This window comes from Dermochelys coriacea, chromosome 1, assembly GCF_009764565.3.
Source record: "Dermochelys coriacea isolate rDerCor1 chromosome 1, rDerCor1.pri.v4, whole genome shotgun sequence".
Classification (NCBI taxonomy): Eukaryota; Metazoa; Chordata; order Testudines; family Dermochelyidae; genus Dermochelys; species Dermochelys coriacea.
The window spans coordinates 311,459,680-311,482,537 of NC_050068.2; the positions used below are offsets into that span (position 1 = coordinate 311,459,680).

Here is a 22,858-nt window from a genome sequence, read left to right on the forward strand (position 1 = left end):
ACCACACATGAAGAACAAAGCCCTGAGAATGTATCTTACTTGCTAAGAGGAAAGTAATGTAGTATGGCTGCAACAGCAACTAACTGGATGGAGTAAGATAAAGCAGTAACCTTCTGTTTTTGCTTTTACCCTTTTGTTTGTTGCTTTTCTTGCAATACTCCTGCTTCTGTAGCCTCAGAACATAAATTCTGCATACATGCTGAATGTCAATCAGTGCTGGTTACACTATTTTACCATTTGCATCCAAGTACAATGATTGCCTGACCAGCTTACACCCAGCATGTAACTTATACCACCCTTTACTTGCCAGTGTATTTGGTCCATAGACTCCTAGGACAGAGGTCTGAATTTGGCACACATGGATGACCTGCTTTATTTTCTCCAAACACTGGAAAAAATGTAAGCCTCACAATTCATCTTTCAGCATATGTAACGAGATCTCTTTTGGTGTCTTTTTTTCTTCTGTTTCCATATTTTCAAGCTGTGAGACAGGGCTCTTACGAAATGGTATTGATTCTGATTCAATACAACTGTCGTATCCACCAGCCATGTGTAAAACGCTGGTCAGCAATGCATGAAGCTGCAAAACAAGGCTGCAAAGAGATTGTTTCTCTGCTTCTGAAGAATGGAGGAAATGTGCACCTGAAAGATGGTTATGGGGTAACACCATTAGGAGTTGCTGCTGAATATGGACACTGTGATGTACTGGAGCATCTTATTCATAAAGGTATGTAGGCAGGTAAAGATTTGTGCTTCAGCAACTGCATACATATTGTCTGGTTACCAGGGCATATGAGAGGTCACATATATTTGATCACATTAAAAGGAAGGTAAGTGTCACTGATCTTACACTGTATTTAAATAAATAAATATTGAAGATCACAGTGAGCTAGAGAGCAACTTTGGTCTAAAAAAAATCTATTTTAATTTTAGCTTGTTTGGAGTGCTCCATTTGATTTTCTCTTTTTTTGTCTTGGTTCCAAACATAACCTCGTTGCTGGGGTTATTTATTGTGTGATCACAAGGGAGACGGGAAGGGCATGTCCACACTGCAATAAAAATCCCAAGGCAGCGAGTCTCAGAGCCTGGGTCATCTTACTTGGGCTTACGCTACAGAGCTAAAAATAGCAGTGTAAATGTTCGGGCTTGGGCTGGAGCCCAGCTCTGAAACCCAGCAAAAGGGGAGGGTCTCAGAGCCCAAATGTCTACACTGCTATTTTTAGCCCTGGAGCATAAGCCCAAGACAGTTGACCCAGACTCTGATGCTCATTGCTGCAGATTTCTTATTGCAGTGTAGACGTACCCCAAGAGGCAGTGATAACCAGAAAATTATTTTAAAGCTATTCCATGACTTTCCATGAGTGGAAAACAATGCTTGACACCATAGAAAGTCAGGAATGCTGGATTTCAATGGGTAGATAGCATTAATTTCTAGCCTCAGTGAACTGTGAGTCTTTCAAGTGTGTTTCTTCCCCTCTCTTTCTGAAGCCACAATCTCTCCCTCTCCTTTCTGTCACATCATTTAAGATCTCTGTATTTGTTTCCTATCTGTTAAACAGGGACAATGTTCCTTTAAGATCTATAGGTAAAAGTGCTATAAAAGTGCTAAACACTATTGTTAATTTGTATTCTAGTGCCATAGTATGCGAAATGTTTTACAGACAGGTGTGAAGACAACATACCCTGAAGCACTCACAATCTAAATGGATAGCTTTCCAGTGAAAGATCAGGGATGTGATAAAAGAGGTGTGCTTATACAATGAAATTGAACAGGCGTCATTAGTTCCACAATTTTTGTTTGGATAGTTTGAAAAATGTGTCACGTTTTCTGTTCAGTCACCTGGCCAGTTAATACACAAGACAGACTAAAGGACAGGTCTACACTAAAAATGTCAGGGGTCCCGAACTTACAGCCCTCGGGCCGTACATGGCCTACTAGAGTATTTAATAAGGCCCAATGCCTGCTTCAATACAATATACTAATGGCCAATTCATTAGCGTTTTGTCATCATGTTGACATCATTTTAGTTTACACGTATGTAAACAGACAATACTGAATATAGAAACAAACTATCTAAATACCTATGGAACAAACTGAACTTAAAATATAAATCAATACAGATGACATTAAATCTTATTAAAACATGTAGAATCTGCTTGGCCAACACAAGGTTGTGCTTAGGTTTATAGTGGCCCTTCTGGGTAATAAGGTTTAGCACCACTGAGTTAGGTCAATTCAGCGACATTACTCAGGGGTATGAAAAATCCTGAGTGAGGTAATTAAACTGATCTAAGATGGTGTAAATGATATTAGGTCAATGGAAGAATTCTTTCACCTCTGCCTCTCGAGGAGGTGAATTAACTACAGGAAAGGGAGAACCCCTCCCGTCACTGTAGTGAGTGTCTACTCTATACTGAAGCGCTATAATGCTGTAGTTGCACCACTGTAGTGGTGTAAGTGTAGACATAACCTAATTTTTCCCAATTTCCATCTCAGCTATCCCTTTATATTGAGCTGTAAATCAGTGAAACCCTTGGACTTTGGGTTAAAAGCATGAAACGTAATGTGGTAATACAATGATACATGCTGATCTCTTTTCCAATAGGAAATCCCTATAGAATATTCCTGCTGGCAATAAAAGGAACTAATCTTCACTGTCCGTAATTTCAATCTAAAATCCATCTTTTTTATATTTGTATATTTCCAATGTCACTTATTTTTTTTAAAAAACCCAGCATATTAGGAGTGTCTAGAATATAGTATTCAGATTCATCTACATATATCCTCCTTTATATATAGGCATAGTTTGATCACAGTTAAATATGTTGAAAATGCTAGGAAAGACAGCAGCTGAAAGTGTATCCCAGAAACAAAAAAGAATTACATGACACCCATGAGTGTTTTATATAGATACTTTTCTACCAACACCGAGCAATTTTCACCTGTGCACAGCAGCAATATACTTGCATACTCAGGTGTTCATTTATTACTTATGTTAAGCTATATTTAATATTTTAAGCTTCATACTATCTAGTTTCCCAATAACAACGTAACAGAGTGTTGTTGTAATGTGTTTAAGGTTTCTGTTAGAGTTCATATCTTTGTCAGAATTCCATGTTTATAGCAATGATTGAAGTTTGTTAGTTGAAGACTCAAAGAACAGTCTTTTACAGTTATTGCTCTGGCATGCAATTAAATTACTAATCTACATAGCAGCTTCCATCAGAGCTTTACAGTTCAGTTACAGTTCAGTACATTTAGCATTGGCTTTATGTTATTTACACTGCCCTCTGCAAGCTGTTTCATGGGTAGAGTGTATCAATTTGTAGCACACATTAATTCCTAGCTGTACTTAGAAATTATATAGCACTTTATATTTTCAAAGCACTGTACAAACGTATCCCAAACTTGGCAATTCACAGTGCCTTCCATCCTGACTTCTCTCTCTTTTCAGAGTCCCAATCATCTGAATGGGTAGTGTCAACCCTTCTATATGGTCCTGAAATATGTCCACTTTGGCAGGCAGCATGCATAATGTAGTGTATCAGTGCAGTATTGGAATTATTCTCCAAAGTGCTTGACTATTTATTTTACACTTATATAGTGCTTTATAGCAGTGTTTCCCAAACTTGGGACGCCGCTTGATCAGGGAAAGCCCCCGGTGGACCCGGCCGCTTTGTTTACCTGCCTGTCCGCAGGTTCAGCCGATCGCGGCTCCTGCTGGCCGCGGTTCGCTGTGCCTGGCCAGTGGGGGCTGCAGGAAGTGGCGCGGGCCGAGGGACATACTGGCTGCCATTTCCCGCAGCCCCCATTGGCCGAGCACAGTGAACCACAGCCAGTGAGAGCCGTGATCGGCCGAACCTGCAGACGCGGCAGGTAAACAAACCGGCCTGGACCGCCAGAGGCTTTCCCTGAACAAGCAGCATCCCAAGTTTGGGAAACACTGGTTTATAGTACCGAAGCACTGCACAGACATCCTTATTACATGCCTGTGAGGTAGGTAGATAAATATGACCCCATTTTATAGGTGGGGGAATAGACACAAGGGTGAGACAATAGCAGAATAGAGATTAGAACTCAGGAGCTGCTTGCTTCCATCCCTAAAATCAGTCCATGAAATCACACTGCTCTACAAAATTGGCTGTTGCTTGGCTTCATTTACAGACTTCAGCTGTTTTGGTCAGAAGAAATTAAACTTTGTTTGTCTTTAAAGTATTGAGCCATACAAACTAATGTGGAGAACTAGGAAATATTTGTATTTTCTATAAATATCATATGCCCTTCAGTGTACCTGGGTGATATTACCCTCCCTGAATACACAGAGTTAGATGAAAATGGATTGGTTACAAAACTAGGCAGGAAGGATAAAACAATGGATAAGAATAAGGAGCTTCCTCTCAAACACAATAGCCAGGTTTATAGCTATGAAGAGGGATAAAATAAATAATAAATTTGTTCTGGAGAAGCTCCTGATGTGTTTCTGTACGCTGCCACTGACTGAAGGCTCCCTGACTGAAACTTGTGCAGGTGCCAAGCCAACTTGGCCTCCTAAGTTATATGGTTGGTAACCAGACGGGTGTAACATAAGCTCCCAGGGTCATGGGTGGATCAGGACCTGGCCTGGTGGCTGTGGTGGCAGTTCAAGTAATGATAAGCATCCAGGGATCAGGCACCGACTCCAGGGTGAAGCAGGAATCGGGCCAAGCTGAAGGTCAGAATGAAATCAGAAGTCAAAGTCTAAGCCAAAGGGTAAGCCAGAGTCATAGGCAGGGACATCACCAGGAGTTGGAGCTAGGAGTCAAAAACCAGAATGGAGAAGGGAAGCTGGGGCAGGGGCAAGAAGCCAAAGTGAGCACAGTGTAAGCACTGCTACAGGCATGGTTCACATTGAGCAGCTGCTGTACTGGTGCTGCTGCAAGGCTCAAGTAGCAGGCTGCTGGCTCCCCTGCCCAATCAGGAGGCACAACTATTAGGAGAGGGCTCATTGGGCCTAGCTGAGCTTGCTGTGTTGCCTAGTGACCAGGCTGGGAGCCAGCTGCGCTCCCCACATGTAACTCAGAGACCTAGTCAGGGAATGGTTGGTCCACAGGCACTTTTCCAAAAGAGATGTGGAGGCACAGGCCTGTCACTTGAGAAGAGTGTACTCAGGGGACTGGTAGAGGGTCTTAGCAGGGCAGTTTACCAGGACCCATGACACGGACAATCAGGAATATAGTCTGATGTTGAGGCCAACACTGCAGATACATCTCTTACCATTGGGAATGTATGTTTCTATGCCATTTGCTTACATCTTGTAGCCAAAACGAGATGGGAAAGGCACAGAAAATGGGTAAGGCCTTTGTAGTCAGTGCCCCTTGTTATTAACTATTAATTATTATTATTATTTGCAATGTCATGTACTGCAGAACACCCAAAGTATTTCCCAATATTCAACCATATTTCCATTGTTTGAGTATTTTCTAGTTGTTAGATCCATATCATCCGTGCCTGTTGTGCTCCCCTGGATTCCATGAAAGCCTTGCTGAGTGGTACCTTCATGCTTATCGTGTGCAGCAATTTACATATCAGTGTTCTCTGGCTGCACTGCTGTGTGTGGCTTGTGCTCTTCCCCCTGGTGAGCCAAACACCTGTTCCCCAAATATACAGCACAACTCTTCACTTGACTCCTCTGCTCCATTAGAAGAAACAGTTGTTTTATTCTGATCTACATCGTGGTAGACTTTCCTGTTCCCAGGAAGATTGCCAATTACAGGCTCGCATCTCTTCTCCCATGCAATTTTTTTCAGCAGACTTGATCAGCAGACATCTCAGACAATATACAGCCTTTCCATTATCTCCAGCTGCCCTGAGATTATGTTAAAATGTTGAAATGCCTTTGCTGATCCTGGCAGAATTTAAACTATGGCAGCATCATGCAGTTCTTTTGCATCCTTCTGTGAGGTGTCTTTTGGAATTCTTAGTACTAACGGTGGTCTGATTTTGTGCTCTCTTATTTCAGCAAACTGACAGTTAAAGCCATGGCAGGCTCTCATTTTTTTAAGCTAAGAGTTGTATGCTGTGGACAAGTATGAGAATAATGTAGTCATTTTTTAGTACTGTAAGGTGTGCTTTGAAATAATCTTTCCTACATGTTTGTATAGCACCATTGAGGGAAATGCTATACAAACACATATATAGACATGGTCCCTCACAAACTGAATAAACTAGGCAAACAGAAAGTAAGGAAAATGTCAGATGTACATGTCTTAAGTTGCGTTCTATCAATATATTTCCCCACAACCTTCCTCCTTTACTGCTGACCCTGTGCTTCAGTCCTTCTACACTATATTGCCGATCACTGTCCTGTTTCAATGTTTTTCCACATATTCAAGCAAATACCAGTGCCTGACCTTCTTTGGTAAAAGAAAATTAATTGCATACTTTTTGGTTATTCACATTAATGTGCTTTTTCCCTTGGTGCAGAAGGTTGCCTTTTCAAACTATTGAATGAGTCTTTTTTGACATATTTCAGGTCTTGTAAATATCCAGCACCTAAATACCATCAGGATTCTCAGTGAATCTCACAGCACCTTGGTTTGTATTAATCAAAGCATTAACCTGCTGGTGTGCTTTGTCTAATGTCCAACAAACTCCAAAGCAGAATAGTTGATACATCACTGGGGGGATTCTGTGTGTAAGGAACACATGTAGTGGGTGTAGAATGAGAGCCATCAGAGTTAGTTTATTTGGTCCAGCACAAATACCCAATATGTGAGCTGCACCAGTGATTCAATAGGTAGATTAATACTGGATAAGCAAGTAAGAGAAAACTGTGTAGTATATACTTATATTTTTAATTCCATCCATAGCCACTAGGATGTGCTGCTGCAATTGTTCCATATTGCAAAGTAGCCTGCCTATAACTATGCCAAATCTCAAGGTTTTAACTCAGATTACAAGGTTTATGATTGAACAGACAGAGAATAGGAAAACATGATCCTCACTCTTTGGTTTATGGAACCAAAGCACTCTAGGGATTATCTCAATTCATATAAGACTCTTAAAAGCTAAACTTAACATTGAAATCTTTACCACAAAAGATGTAACTGCAAAAAAGAAAAAAAAAATTGTCTCCAGCTACCTTGCTGGGCCCTGCTTCCAAGTCTCAGAAGGAAATATTTACAGTAGAACCTAAGAGTTACGAGTTACAAACTGACCAGTCAACCACACACCTCATTTGGAACCGGAAACACACAATCAGGCACAGCAGAGACAAAACCAAAACAAACCAAACACAGTATTGTACTGTGTTAAACGTAAACCACTAAAAAAATAAAGGGAAAATACCGTTTTACATAGTAAAGTTTCAAAGCTGTATTAAGTCAATGTTCAGCTGTAAACTTTTGAAAGAACTACCATAACATTTTGTTCAGAGTTACGAACATTTCAGAGTTACAAACAACCTTCATTCCCAAGGTGTTTGTAACTCTGAAGTTTTACTGTAACTGAACATGTTTTTTTCCCAAGATTGGATTTTTTGTGGAGGAAGGGAATGTCACGTGGGAATGTTTTTGTTCCACTGGAAGAAAACAAAAGATTTACAATGATGTAATATATATGTTAGAAGTGACAAGATTGGACTATTGCTCCTACACCAATTTTTTTTTAAAGTAGCAACATGCAGATCTGAGATTAAGCATGTTTGAAAGGATTTCAGAATACTGAAAATCCTCAGTTAAGAATCTCAACTCAAAGCAAATGTCACTCAAGTGATTTCTTTCCATTTTCCCAATATATATCCATTTGTATCTATGATGGCTGAATTTTACATTTAATTTCTAAACTGGTTACTATAAACTTTTCTGTTCTGTTCTTAGAGGTACAATTTTAATAACTGAACATGAAGAGAAAAGAAATTCAGGATATTTTAAAGACAAGATATATCTTCCAAGTTCCTTTGGACTTAACTATTACCTTTATATCCTTCCACCAGGTGGTGACGTTCATGCTTTAGCCGATGATGGTTCATCAGTACTGTTTGAAGCAGCTGGAGGAGGTAATCCAGACTGTATAGCTCTTCTTTTGGAATATGGAGGAAGTGGTAACGTGCCTAATAGGGCAGGACAGCTCCCTATACACAAAGCTGCTTATGAAGGACATTATCTGTGAGTATAACTGTAGGCTTCAAATTCTCCCCTATAATACTGCAGCTAGTATTATGTCACATTAAAGGATTGAATTGAAAAGTCCAAATTTAAATATCATTCATATTTGACAAGTATGTACTTTAAATTAGTTTTAATTAAATCTTAAATGTGGCTTCAGCATATATAATAGGAAATACAAAACAAAAAACAAAACCTAGCAGAACTAAAAGAAAGTAATTGGGACATTCGGTGCTAATTTACACTTTGTACAACTCCATTTAATTCAAAAAGGTTCCATGTGGTATAAGTCAGGACAGAAATTTATCTGTTGGGGTTGTTCAGAAGTAAACGAGGGCAGAATCTGGCTTCTCGGGTGAAATGTTTAGTTAGGTAGTAGAAAGTCACAACTGGATGTGTTTTCATGAGGTTGGGGAAGGGGTTTATGCCCGCATGGATTTTAGCTGCAGCGTGGGGAAGGAGTTGATGCTTGGGTGGATTTTAGCCAGATGAAAATTTTCTTCGTTATCTTTTTAGGTCACTGAAATATCTAATTCCAGTTACATCCAAGATTGCAATCCGGAGAAGTGGGTTAAGCCCCATTCACTCAGCAGCAGATGGCCAGAATGTGCAGTGTCTAGAACTCCTAATTGAAAACGATTTTGATGTCAATACTCTTCTGGCTGAACACATTTCTGAAAACTACGATGATGAAAGGAAAACGGCACTCTATTTTGCTGTTTCTAACAATGACATTCTCTGCACAGAAGTGTTACTCAAAGCTGGTGCAGACCCAAACGAGGATCCTCTAAATTGTCTTCTTGTAGCAGTAAGAGCTGGTAACCATGAAATTGTACGGTTGCTTCTATCCTATGGAGCAAATGTCAATTGCTACTTCATGCTCGTGAATGACACCCATTTCCCCAGTGCCATTCAGTATGCTTTGAATGATGAGGTAATGCTAAGGCTGTTGCTGAATCATGGATATAATGCAGAGAGGTGTTTTGATTGTATGCATGGCGACATCTTTGGAAGTTCTTTTGTGTGGTCACTTCCAGAAGAGGAGGTGTTACCAGGATGGACATCTTGTGTAGTAAAAGATACTCCAGTAAGCACATTCCTCATTTTCGTCTCTTCATTTTTCTCTTCAATGTAACCTTGTTTTAAATTTATTTCATATTTTAATGCAGAATTAAGATTTCTTGATCTCAATATACTTATTTTTACCCCCTCACCAAATAACCTTTGTTCAGTTTTATTCTGGGATAGAGAAAATGATACATATAGAATAGTTTTAATTTTGAAACTGAGTTAGAGGTTGTAGGAAGGAAATATTGACTAGCAATTAAAGGAGGGAGCTGGAAGGCAGGAAAGTGGGTTCTATTCCCAACTCAGCCAATTATTTGCCTATACGTTTTGGGTTAAATCACTTAGGACATGATCCTGCAAACTCTTAAGTACGTGATATCTGCTTGTATGGTAAACCTATCTAAATCAACAAATTTACTCAGATAAATAAAGTTATATGTATGTGTAAGTGTTTGCAGGATTGAGATGTTGGACCAAATTTATGAAATGTCCATATTTTTGGTGCCCAGCTTGAGATGTCCAGATGTTCAGAGCCAGTGAGAATCCCAAACTTTGATTGAAATCAGATGAGAGCTGTGGATGCTCAGCACTTCTAAAAATCAGGACCTGGGTATCCCAATAACTGAGGCACACAAAGTTAGGGGGTAAAATCAAAATTTAGGAATTAACCTGTCTGTACTTCAGTTTCCCCCTATAGATAGAGGGAATAATAATATCTGCCTGTGACAAGGGGGCTGTGAAGCTTTATTAATGCTTGGATAGTGCTTTTTAATCCTGAGATGAAATTTCCTGTAGTTATGTAAGAGCAAAGCATTACTATAAAGCAAAAAGAAAAGGAGTACTTGTGGCACCTTAGAGACTAACAAATTTATTAGAGCATAAGCTTTCGTGAGCTACAGCTCACTTCATCGGATGCATTTGGTGGAAAAAACAGAGGAGAGATTTATATACACACACACAGAGAACATGAAACAATGGGTTTATCATACACACTGTAAGGAGAGTGATCACTTAAGATAAGCCATCACCCACAGCAGGGGGGGGAAAGGAGGAAAACCTTCCATGGTGACAAGCAGGTAGGCTAATTCCAGCAGTTAACAAGAATATCAGAGGAACAGTGGGGGGTGGGGTGGGGGGGAGAAATACCATGGGGAAATAGTTTTACTTTGTGTAATGACTCATCCATTCCCAGTCTCTATTCAAGCCTAAGTTAATTGTATCCAGTTTGCAAATTAATTCCAATTCAGCAGTCTCTCGTTGGAGTCTGTTTTTGAAGCTTTTTTGTTGAAGTATAGCCACTCTTAGGTCTGTGATCGAGTGACCAGAGAGATTGAAGTGTTCTCCAACTGGTTTTTGAATGTTATAATTCTTGACGTCTGATTTGTGTCCATTCATTCTTTTACGTAGAGACTGTCCAGTTTGGCCAATGTACATGGCAGAGGGGCATTGCGGGCACATGATGGCATATATCACATTGGTAGATGCGCGGGTGAACGAGCCTCTGATAGTGTGACTGATGTGATTAGGCCCTATGATGGTATCCCCTGAATAGATATGTGGACAGAGTTGGCAACGGGCTTTGTTGCAAGGATAGGTTCCTGGGTTAGTGGTTCTGTTGTGTGGTGTGTGGTTGCTGGTGAGTATTTGCTTCAGATTGGGGGGCTGTCTGTAAGCAAGGACTGGTCTATCTCCCAAGATCTGAGAGAGCGATGGCTCGTCCTTCAGGATAGGTTGTAGATCCTTGATGATGCGTTGGAGAGGTTTTAGTTGGGGGCTGAAGGTGATGGCTAGTGGCGTTCTGTTGTTTTCTTTGTTGGGCCTGTCCTGTAGTAGGTGACTTCTGGGTACTCTTCTGGCTCTGTCAATCTGTTTCTTCACTTCAGCAGGTGGGTATTGTAGTTGTAGGAATGCATGATAGAGATCTTGTAGGTGTTTGTCTCTGTCTGAGGGGTTGGAGCAAATGCGGTTTATGGCTGACTTAGAACAACGCTTCCTCAGCTCTCGTCCCCTAATGCCCCTACTCTACTTGCGCTACATTGATGACATCTTCATCATCTGGACCCATGGAAAAGAAGCTCTTGAGGAATTCCACCATGATTTCAACAATTTCCATCCCACCATCAACCTCAGCCTGGACCAGTCCACACAAGAGATCCACTTCCTGGACACTACGGTGCTAATAAGCGATGGTCACATAAACACCACCCTATATCGGAAACCTACTGACCGCTATTCCTACCTACATGCCTCTAGCTTTCATCCAGATCATACCACTCGATCCATTGTCTACAGCCAAGCGCTACGATATAACCGCATTTGCTCCAACCCCTCAGACAGAGACAAACACCTACAAGATCTCTATCATGCATTCCTACAACTACAATACCCACCTGCTGAAGTGAAGAAACAGATTGACAGAGCCAGAAGAGTACCCAGAAGTCACCTACTACAGGACAGGCCCAACAAAGAAAACAACAGAACGCCACTAGCCATCACCTTCAGCCCCCAACTAAAACCTCTCCAACGCATCATCAAGGATCTACAACCTATCCTGAAGGACGAGCCATCGCTCTCTCAGATCTTGGGAGATAGACCAGTCCTTGCTTACAGACAGCCCCCCAATCTGAAGCAAATACTCACCAGCAACCACACACCACACAACAGAACCACTAACCCAGGAACCTATCCTTGCAACAAAGCCCGTTGCCAACTCTGTCCACATATCCATTCAGGGGATACCATCATAGGGCCTAATCACATCAGCCACACTATCAGAGGCTCGTTCACCTGCGCATCTACCAATGTGATATATGCCATCATGTGCCAGCAATGCCCCTCTGCCATGTACATTGGCCAAACTGGACAGTCTCTACGTAAAAGAATGAATGGACACAAATCAGACGTCAAGAATTATAACATTCAAAAACCAGTTGGAGAACACTTCAATCTCTCTGGTCACTCGATCACAGACCTAAGAGTGGCTATACTTCAACAAAAAAGCTTCAAAAACAGACTCCAACGAGAGACTGCTGAATTGGAATTAATTTGCAAACTGGATACAATTAACTTAGGCTTGAATAGAGACTGGGAATGGATGAGTCATTACACAAAGTAAAACTATTTCCCCATGGTATTTCTCCCCCCCACCCCACCCCCCACTGTTCCTCTGATATTCTTGTTAACTGCTGGAATTAGCCTACCTGCTTGTCACCATGGAAGGTTTTCCTCCTTTCCCCCCCCTGCTGTGGGTGATGGCTTATCTTAAGTGATCACTCTCCTTACAGTGTGTATGATAAACCCATTGTTTCATGTTCTCTGTGTGTGTGTATATAAATCTCTCCTCTGTTTTTTCCACCAAATGCATCCGATGAAGTGAGCTGTAGCTCACGAAAGCTTATGCTCTAATAAATTTGTTAGTCTCTAAGGTGCCACAAGTACTCCTTTTCTTTTTGCGAATACAGACTAACACGGCTGCTACTCTGAAACCTACTATAAAGCAGTGTCAGTACAGACGCTCCGCGGGTTACACAAGACCCGACTTACAGAAATCCGCACTTACGGAAAAAGTTCTGTAAGCGAGAAATAGGAGGGGTTTTTGGAGGTGGGAGGGGTTGTGTAATGGTCGAGTATACGTTTCCGACTTACGCAAAATTCTAGTTACGCAAGGAACGATTGCGTACGTCGGGGTGCGTCTGTACAATTAAACACAGTCCTTATGAGATACAGTTCTTGGAAAATGTATATCTTTTGTATAAAATGGTGGGCTTAAAAGAAAAAATATAATTGTATTTGGTTCCAATCCCTCTTCCACTGAAGTCAATGATGAAACTCCCATTTTCTTCAATGGGAGCAGGATGCCTTTTAGCATTCTGTTAGCAGCAGGCATTCCCACACAATTAGCCTGCACAAGATACTGACAAGTTGTTATTTGTAACACAGGTAACACAAGATAGGGTTTGAGGATTTTATACTTTGGATGCTTTATGATCAAAGATTTCCAAGGGTGCCAGATTATTTCATAGGCTGTTTTGAGACTCACCTCAAGCCCATTTTCCAGGGATATATTCAAGCAAATTTTAGTTCACAGTATAGATGAAAAAATGTAGTGTTATGATAGTAGTAAATAAAAATGATAAAGGCCTAAAAGTTAATGTCCTCCAGGTTTTCCCCTGAGTTTGAGATTATTGTTTGAGCAATAATGCTCAGCATACATGTAGTGAAACTGTACTTTTTAGATTTCAGAGTAGCAGCCGTGTTAGTCTGTATTCGCAAAAAGAAAAGGAGTACTTGTGGCACCTTAGAGACTAACAAATTTATTAGAGCATAAGCTTTCGTGAGCTACAGCTCACTTCATCGGATGCATTTTCCACCAAATAATAAATTTGTTAGTCTCTAAGGTGCCACAAGTACTCCTTTTCTTTGTACTTTTTAGAGAAAGCTGTTTAACCCTATTCCTAAAACCAAAGTGGAATAAAACAATAGAGGAAGTTATCAAGATATTGTCATCTTTAACATAATGAAAAGTGGCCTTCAGGTTTCTGTTCAAACCATCAGACCAACCAACCAAACAATCAGACCAAACAACCAAAGAATCAGATGTTAGCTATGGCTGGAGATAACTTTTTGGTGATCCATTATATCCCCATGGGGTTTCAGTACAAGACTGTTTCTTACAGCATATTTCTGTAAATAAATTCTTTAAAATTGCATCACTTTGGCATTTCCCTGGGTGAATTTTAAAATTAATCTTTTTTTTCCTTTCAGTTCTGTGCCTTTCTTTCAGTTCCTTGGTTGAAACATTTAGTTGGATATGTGATTCGCATTTTGATAGACTATATGGATTATGTGCCTTTGTGCTCAAAACTAAAGTGTGTCCTAGAAGCACAGGAAGAATGGCCAGAGGTACGTCAGATATTAGGTAAATATCTAACATTTGTTTAATGATTTGATCTGGTACTAACATTTTGTAAAAAATTACTATAATTACCAGACTATGTTTAAATCTAATATGTTCTGTTTGAATCACCTGGTCTAAGGGCCAGTTCCTGACACCCTGTCTCAGACTGGGACAGATCCTCAGGTAGAATCAGTCATCAGAGTTCCATTGACATCATTGCACTAAGATAATTTATACTAGCTAAGGATCTGCCCCACTGAGTAGTAACTTGTTCTGTGGGAAGCCCCATTTATTTCAACTGGAGAGTAAGGTACCTCCAGGCGAGTAGTGGTGGCAGAATCTCACCCTACACTGACATATGTATTTCTAAGCACCCATCACTGAGTAATCCTCTGAGATGCTGACCCTTTACTGAGGGGCATTTGCCCACGCTTTCATTGTTCTACTCCCTCCCTCACCTAATAGCTCTTCAAAGAGCAACATGAGAAAGAGTGTGGAGCACTTCCACTGTAAAATGTTGACCTTTAGTATGCCACAATGTCCTAAATCTGATTTACACGATGAGCATTATCGGGGCGTCATTTTTAGCATTTTAGTTGAGCCTCTCACAGGTTCCTGTGTATACCTGTGTTTTAAAAGGCTTACAAACGAGATGGGGCATTCCATCACAATATTAACCCCAGGACCGAGAGGGTTCAGGAGCAGCAGCAATTTGGGAATCATGGAGACTGGGAGGGGCAGTGAGGGGGCACTGGAACTTCATGCAGATTGCTCTGGGTCCATCATTCAAGATCTGCCAAGATCTTAGGAAAGAATCCTCAGGTTTTGGGATGCAGAAGCCCTTTCTAGTTCTGGGTGGAAGGAACCCTGACCCTTTGGAAATCCTACCCTCCTGATAGATCGATCTGGCAGAAACACCATGAGTGACATCCTGGCCCTATTGAAGTCAATGGGAGTTTTGTCATTGACTTCAGTGGGTATGTCTATATTGCAACTGGTAGCAGAAATAGACTTGTGCTAGCTGTGCTCTAGCTAGCATAAAAGTCTGTCTGCCTGAGCTGGGAATCACACCTCCCAGCTGAAGCATAAATATATGCAGGATTTCACCTCATAACTATGAATTCACAAAGTTTCCTGTCCCTTACATAGGCTATGTAGGGTATATGCTTATGTGTAAGGGACACGTTAGTCCTACATTTTAAAAAATTGCAGTTTCATTAGTTTATTAGTAACACACGCAAGGAATTAATTTATGATATTTATCTCAGTGCCACTTTAAAGCAGCTGCAGTTAAATTCTGAAAAGTTGCCATTAGATATGTATAGGAAGATGTCTTATAACAATTTCCTAAGGGTATGTGTACCATGCCTAAATATATATTTATATGCTATATTGCAGTAGAGCTCTTAGTCTATTGCACATCTACATTTATTTTAAAATATATCTATATGTATGTGCACACAAACTGGAATTGTTTGAAATGAAGATCTATTTAATACATTTTAATTTATTGAACTATGGAAAATATGTTTGTCTATGTTTATGCTTTTATAAACCTTCACCAAAGCAGTTCTCTTTCTATTAGGGTGATAAATACAAAATTCTGTCTGAATAATGTGGAGATTGTAATATCAACTGATAAAAGGCAAATGTTTCAAAATTAAAGCTGATGCTGTCTTCATTTTTGCTTTTATATTTTACACTGGTATGCAAAATAATTACTTTCTTGGATTTTGTTGTTTGGTGTCACAGCAGCTTCAAAGTGATTTGGTTGTGTTAACTGCTTAAAAAGTTCAAGTATTTTGAAATATGCTGTTCATATAAAACATTAATTACAATGAACTCTCTCTGGTAGCACGATGTATCAGTTATCTTATGATATTTGGAGTCTTTGTTTAGACGTTGCAATAACTCAGAGACACAGGGTCTAATAGTGTACCTTTAAGTGTTACTGAGGGTTTGTCTACACTTACATTGTATAGCACTCTAACTTGCTGGCTCAGGGGTGTGAAAAATCACCCTCCTGAGCACAGCAAGTCTGAGTGCTTTAAAGCGCTATGTAGACAGGCTCAAAGTGCTGGAAGCCATGCTCCCAGCGCTCGGAGCTAATCCCTTCGTGGAGGTGGATTACCAGGAGCGCTGGGAGAGTTCTCTTCCAGTGCCCGCGCACAACCACACATGCACTTCAAAGCGCTGCTGCGGGAGCGTTCCTGTGTAGACATACCCTGAGTCAGTGGGAATCAAAGGTGCTTAGCACCTTTCAGGATTGAGTACACAGATCATGTAATTAGTCACCATTTATTATGCTAATTGGTGTGTTGATCTAAACATCCAAATGAAGGGTTTGGATATGCTATTTGGATGCCCACATTTGAGAAATTGAGACCATGGTGTTACCATCATTTTAAAGGAAAAGTGCCGATTATAAGATGATAGCACATAAAATCACCATTTAGAATTTAGCTAAAATAAACAGGCTTGTCAATTAAAAACAGGGGGAAAAAACACTTAATGAGCATCCAATATGAAAATAACATAGAAGTACAATAAAACTGGCCACTGGATGTCACTATTGCTCCAGTTAAATTTTATTAGTGGTGCATTTATTTGGGAGTAAATTAAAACTGTATTTTATTAAAAGTAACAGGAACAGGAGAGTTCTCAGCTGGTAGACGGCGCCTCATGGTCTCGGACACAATCCGATGATCCAGGGACATCTACATTGAACACATCACCGACCACCGACAGTACCAGGAGGTGGGAGCTGGTACAACATTGTGCATCAACCATGGGAAAGGGACTGAGAGACTTTTTTTTTTTCCATTGGACAATATGAACTGGAACCATAAACTCACTGAATATTAAATCCCACCAAATGAGAGTAGATCCATCCTCATCATTGTATCCGCTCATTATACTCCACATCTGAACATAGCCATTATATGGTCAACATACCCCCATATCTCAATGTCTGTATTTTGACCCGTTAAACTTTTACCCCCAATCGGGGAGATTGCAGATTATGTATTCTTTATGCCATCTGCTCCTAAACTGAACTTCGCACCCCATGATAATCTGTACCTTATTCCCTGATAACCAGAAACTTCTATGCCTAAACTCTGTAACGTTTTCTTTTTACTTCAACATTATCTTAATAAAATTATTAATTCTGAAGTGAGTTTCATTAGAGCACATGTTTTGAGATTCTAAGTCTGAGACACAACTGCCAAATTAATAGCCTGTTTTTTTTCCCCTGATGTGTTTCCCTCACTATTTTCCAGAGAATCCTCGTCCATTAAAACATTTGTGCCGCCTCAAAATACGTAAACTGATGGGACTAAGGAGACTACGGAGACAAGCATCAATGGCGAAGCTTCCTCTTCCACCAGTTCTAAAGGACTATATCCTATATAAAGAATATGATCTGTATGGAAAGGGGCTAAATTTAGCCTAAATATAAAAAAGTCATTTAAAACTTGTAAATTAATTCTTTAGACTTTTTGGCTAGATTGAGAATTATGTAGTATTGTTATATGTACTCAAAACATTTGATATTTGCTGTAAATAGGCCTTTTATGGGAACCCTTTTTTAAAAAATGTGGTCTGTAAAACTCAATTTTTTTTCTGTTTTTACTTAACATTGTGTCTTGATATTCTAAGAGCATGGAAAAGGAGATGATAGTCATTGTGCAACCCAGAACCTCCTGGATTGGATTTTAGGTGAGTAATATGTACAGTTCAACCTGGTAAAAAAGTGTTTTTAATGTCTACTACGAGCAGAGTTTTCTTAGTGGGTTCTCTCTTGAAGATGATAAAAGAGATCATGTTTAAAATGCTGATTTATTTTAAAAAGCGTATATATGGAAATTAGATGTATGATGAAAACAAAAATGTTCCCTGTTTCATTTGTATGATAACTTTTGACTCAAGCCACCTTTCATGTATTTGGCTTGAAAATATAATATTGTACATTTTAAATTGTGGTCCTACTGTTAAGTGCTCCAAAAATAATAAAACAGTTCACTTTTTTATTTAGATCTAAAGAAGTCAAACACAGCAATCATCCTTTTTATTCATACTGTAAAGCTTTAGGGGAAAGATATTATGGATTAGCCTTCTATGGATTTAATATTCTTTGGCAACAATTGTGCATGTCAGAGAAGTTCACTGTTAAGTCGGACAGCCACCCAAAATATTGCAAGCCCAGAGTTGTGCCTTTTGCTCAAAAGCCTCTGGTAGAAACTTATTTGGACTGTTTAGTGAACACTGGAGTCTTGTCATCAGTTTCACACAGTGAGTGGGCTACACCCATTGTGCAAATGATCAAGAAGGATGGCTCAGTCTGAATTTGTGGCGATTTCAAAGTGACATTGAATTCAGTTTTATGTGCAAACCAGTTTGACCACTACCTTGTATTGAAGATTTGTTCGCTAATCTTAGTGGTGGATAGTGTTTCAATCAATTGTATTTGCTCAATGCATACATACAAAAGGAGATTGATCTGATATCTCATAAATATCTCACAATCAGCATGCAAAAAGGCTTATTTTGTTACAACAGGTTGCCTTTTGGTATCACATCAGCACCTGCCCTGTTCCAGAAAGCCATGGATGAGATTGTGAAGGGACTGAATGGAGTTCAAAGTGCTATTTGGATGACATCCTTGTTACAGGAAAGGATCAAGAGGATCATCATCAGAATTTTGATGCTCTTTTAAGGTTTGGAAGACCATGGACTGAGAATACATTGAGACAACTGTGAATTTTTCACACCTTCAGTTGGATACCTTGGACATGTAATTGATGTCAAAGGCTTAAGGAAATTGCCAGAGAAAGAGAAGGCAGTTCTTCAAGCACCCCTGCCAGAGAATGTGTCACAGTTACATTCATTCTTAGGACTCCTTAACTCTTATGGTAAATTTCTGACTAATCTGGCAACAATATTGGCCTTACATGACCTGTTACAAGCAAAGAAAAAATGGAAATGGACTGAAGAGTGTGAGCATGCATTTAAGTAAGCAAAGAAATTGTTGATGTCAGCAAAAGTTCTTACGGACTTTGATGTTTTGTTGCCATTGCTACTGGCTTGTGATGCTTCACAGTATGAAGTGGGTGCAATTCTTTCCACTTTCTTCCTGATGGCATGGAGAAACCAATTGCCTTCACTTCACAAACAACTCATTACATCTGAGAAGAAATAGGTGTAAATAGAGCGAGAATTTCTCAGCATTATCTTCGGAATTCAGAAGTTCCATACCTATCTGTATGATAGACCTTTTACCTTGCTGATGGATCAATGGCTGTTACTTTTCATTTTTGGATGGAAACATGGAATTCTGTCATTAGCTGCTGCTCATATGCAACAATGGGCATTGCTACTTTCAGCTCATTCTTATACTCGTCAATTCAGTAAAGGAACTCAGCATGGCAATGCTGATGGGCTGTGATGACTGCCATGCCATGCCTGCACTGCCATCAACCCAAAGAAACTTCAGCCAAAGTGTTTTATCTCAATTTGATGGATAGGTTACCCATCATTAGCACAGACATCAACAAAGACACCACTAAGGATGATGTGCCTTCTCTTATGAAGGAAGTGGTACTACAAGGTAGTGTTGGATCAGAAAAATTCCCAGTGTACACAATTCATGTTACATCAGTGTGAATTGTCTGTGAATCATGGTTGCATATAATCAAGAATGCAAGTGATCATTCCAAGATCACTCCAATCTCAGGTTTTGGAAGCTCTTCACAAAGAACATTTTGGCATTGTGTGGATGAAGGCCATAGCCTGGAATCATGTCTGTGGCCGGGGATTGACAAAGATATTGAGAGAAAGGCAAAGTTCTGTACTATGTGTCAACAAATTCAACATAATCCTGGCCCATCTTATCTACACCTTTGGTCATGGCCTCAGACTCATTGGACACATGTATTCATGTGGACTTTGCCAGACCTTTGGAAGGTTATATGGTTTTGGTTGTAGTCAACACCTATTTGAAATGGCCAGAAATTTTCCGAATGACTTCAGCTACTATTACCAAGACCATTAGACATATTCATACCTTGTTTAGCTAATTTGGTTTACTGTTACAGTTGGTGAGTAATAATGGACCTCATTTCTGTTCTGAAAAATTTCAGAGGTTCCTTGCTTCAAATGAAATTCAGCATAAACATTCTGTTGCATACACTGAGCTACAAATGTACTAGCAGAACACTTAAGCATGCCTTAAGAGCAACTAGTTACTAGTCTATTTGAGTCATCAACAGAAACTGGACAGAAACAGACATTTGTTTTGCTTTTCTGCAGGAACACAACACATGTTACAACCTGCAACTCTCTTCTTGAAGAAGTCTTTGCATACCTCTTGGGACCTGCTCCATCCTGATGTTGTCTCACATATAGCCAAATCCCAAGCTATGCAAATTGATTGATGATGTGAGACTCATCATTGCTCTTTTCAAGTAGGATATTTAAAGTAGATTTGCAACTATGACTGTGAAGTGAAATGGGTACTTGGAGATCTTGTAAAATGCACAAGACCTCTTTTGTTTGTGGTAAAACTATCTGATGGTATTTTATGGAAATAACATATGGAGCAGTTGTAATCTTGACAAGTACTAGAGTCCAGGGATGTTCCAGTAGGACTTTCTGTTCCTCAGATCAAACCTCCTTCTGTTAGAACTCCTAATTTTGATGACTTGGTGAAAAAAAACTTTGATATCAGATCCAATTGATTTCTTACCTCAGTTGTTCCTGTTGTTCAGGAAACTATCTACCACCATCACCACATTATCCCAAGAGAGTGAGAAAACCAGTTGTGTGCCTGAATTTATACATTGTTCAGTTAGTGAGTTGCTATTCCAGGGCAGAATAATCCCTTGCAACTTGAGAGTCTGCAGTAGACCACCCACAACTTTAGTTAGGTTATATAGTTTTTGTTAGCCATGTAAATGACAATGTATATGTATTTGGAAAGCTTTTTTTAAAGTAGGGTGGAGGAATGTGATGTCCTATCATTTTAAATGTTTCTGCACTCATCCTCAGTACAAAGCCTCACTGTCATATTGGTTTCAGTTTTACTGCCAGAAGAACAATAATCTTTCCACAGCAGACAGCTGTGTTTCCATTAGTCCCCTCTATCTATATACTTCTCTGCTGGGTCCAGGTATAACAAAACCATTGGAACATCTTCCCAAGGATTATAGTGGATTCTTCAACACTGACAATTTTTAAATAAGGTTGAACTTTTTTTCTGAAAGAGGTACTGTCGTTCAAACAGCAGTCAAGTCAGAGAAGTTGTATGGCCTGTGTTCTGTAGGACGTCAGACTAGATGACCACAGTAGTTCCTTCTGGTTTTAAAATCTATGAATTGTTGGCGCCCAAGCTCCTAAACTTCTAGGCTCCTCTGCAGAGTTGAGAGAGAACCTGGAAGTGCCAGGTCCCAATCTCCTTGCTCAACCAGGGCTTCCAGGCTCCTAGTTCCACCCATGACACCGTATCCCCCATGTTCACCACTTTTATAATGTTATGGTATAGTTTGTATGAAGTATGCCTTGTGAGGTATCATAGAAAAAAACTCATACTTTGCTGAATATCATTATCCCATTGAAATGTGTGTAACATTACTGCATGTAAACTTATGAGATTTTGATATATGATTGTTACTCAAATATGCTGTAGTTCTGTGTAATGCACACAAACCATTTCCTCAGAGACAAAGGTACACTAGCATGCCAGCGAGGTGCTAAAAGGCCATTACCTACTTAACTGTCCATTCACCAGCAGGGAGGGAGTGTAAACAAGAAATTTACATTGCATTGCATGAATGTTTCAAACTGCATGTACACAGCAGACTGTTTGTCTAATCCCTGGTGGGGGGTAATTCCCAAAGAAAGGAGGAGGGTATAAAAATAAGAGACAGTGACTTTCACATCACCTCTCCTCCTTCTTCTCTAGGGAACAAGGCTTGGACTGAAGAATATGCAGGTGTTTCCCTGGGTGTAATTCTTGAATGGCTGAGAGAGCATTCATGGTAATGTGGCTGGGAGTGATTTTACATGCTAGTGGCTGTATGTGAGCAGGCCAGGTGCGGCTGTTCTGGCAGCAAAGCAGCACCCCAGGCTATAGAGTTAAGGAGACACCTCTATTCTATAGTCCATCTTGTACCCTGGGGAATGTCACACACCCGACCCTCCTGGCTGACAAGGAGCCGAGAAACTGGAAACACTGGGAGTACCAACTCCCAAGTTCCCAGGGTTGTGGTACTTCCAGGGATCTCAGCTTTAGGACAGCCAGCTGCTGGACTATCTCAGATAAAGAACCCTAGTGTTTCCAGGTTCATAGCTATGGGGCAGACAGGCAGGTGGCCTACTCCTGTGTTGGGGACCCTGGTGCTTTTCCTTTTGCCAAGAATTTTGAAACTTTTGGGTTTTGTTCCAAATCAGAAAAAAACTAAATTTCAAAATATCAAAATCTTCCACAAAGTGGAATTACCTTTCTCTGCACAGCTCTACTGCAAATATAATTTAAATGGAGCTCATGTTACAAGAATGCACATAGCCACATATTTATCTCAATATACCTCGACCAACAAAGGAAACAATCAAATAAGTCTTTAGATCAGAGGTTTCAAATTCATTCTGGGTATAGAGCCAAATTCACTTGTAATTATGGTCCATGGACCAGGGTGTACATTTAGGAATCCATGCTCTCCTCAGTACGTAGTGAAACTCTCACTGTTGCCA

The 22,858-nt window shown here is 40.0% G+C and overlaps 1 protein-coding gene across 1 annotated transcript in view; it reads left to right on the plus strand.

Moving 5' to 3' along the window:
* The window catches only part of ASB15 (ankyrin repeat and SOCS box containing 15), a 45,249-nt gene extending 22,878 nt beyond the window's left edge, over nucleotides 1-22,371 (plus strand). The window contains exons 7-11 of the mRNA XM_043495846.1: nucleotides 482-727; nucleotides 7,974-8,145; nucleotides 8,662-9,232; nucleotides 13,978-14,131; nucleotides 17,392-22,371. Coding sequence (XP_043351781.1) covers nucleotides 482-727; nucleotides 7,974-8,145; nucleotides 8,662-9,232; nucleotides 13,978-14,131; nucleotides 17,392-17,564 — 1,316 coding nt within the window. The 3' untranslated portion in view covers nucleotides 17,565-22,371. The remainder of the gene's footprint in view (nucleotides 1-481; nucleotides 728-7,973; nucleotides 8,146-8,661; nucleotides 9,233-13,977; nucleotides 14,132-17,391) is intronic.
* Nucleotides 22,372-22,858: the final 487 nt, after the last annotated feature.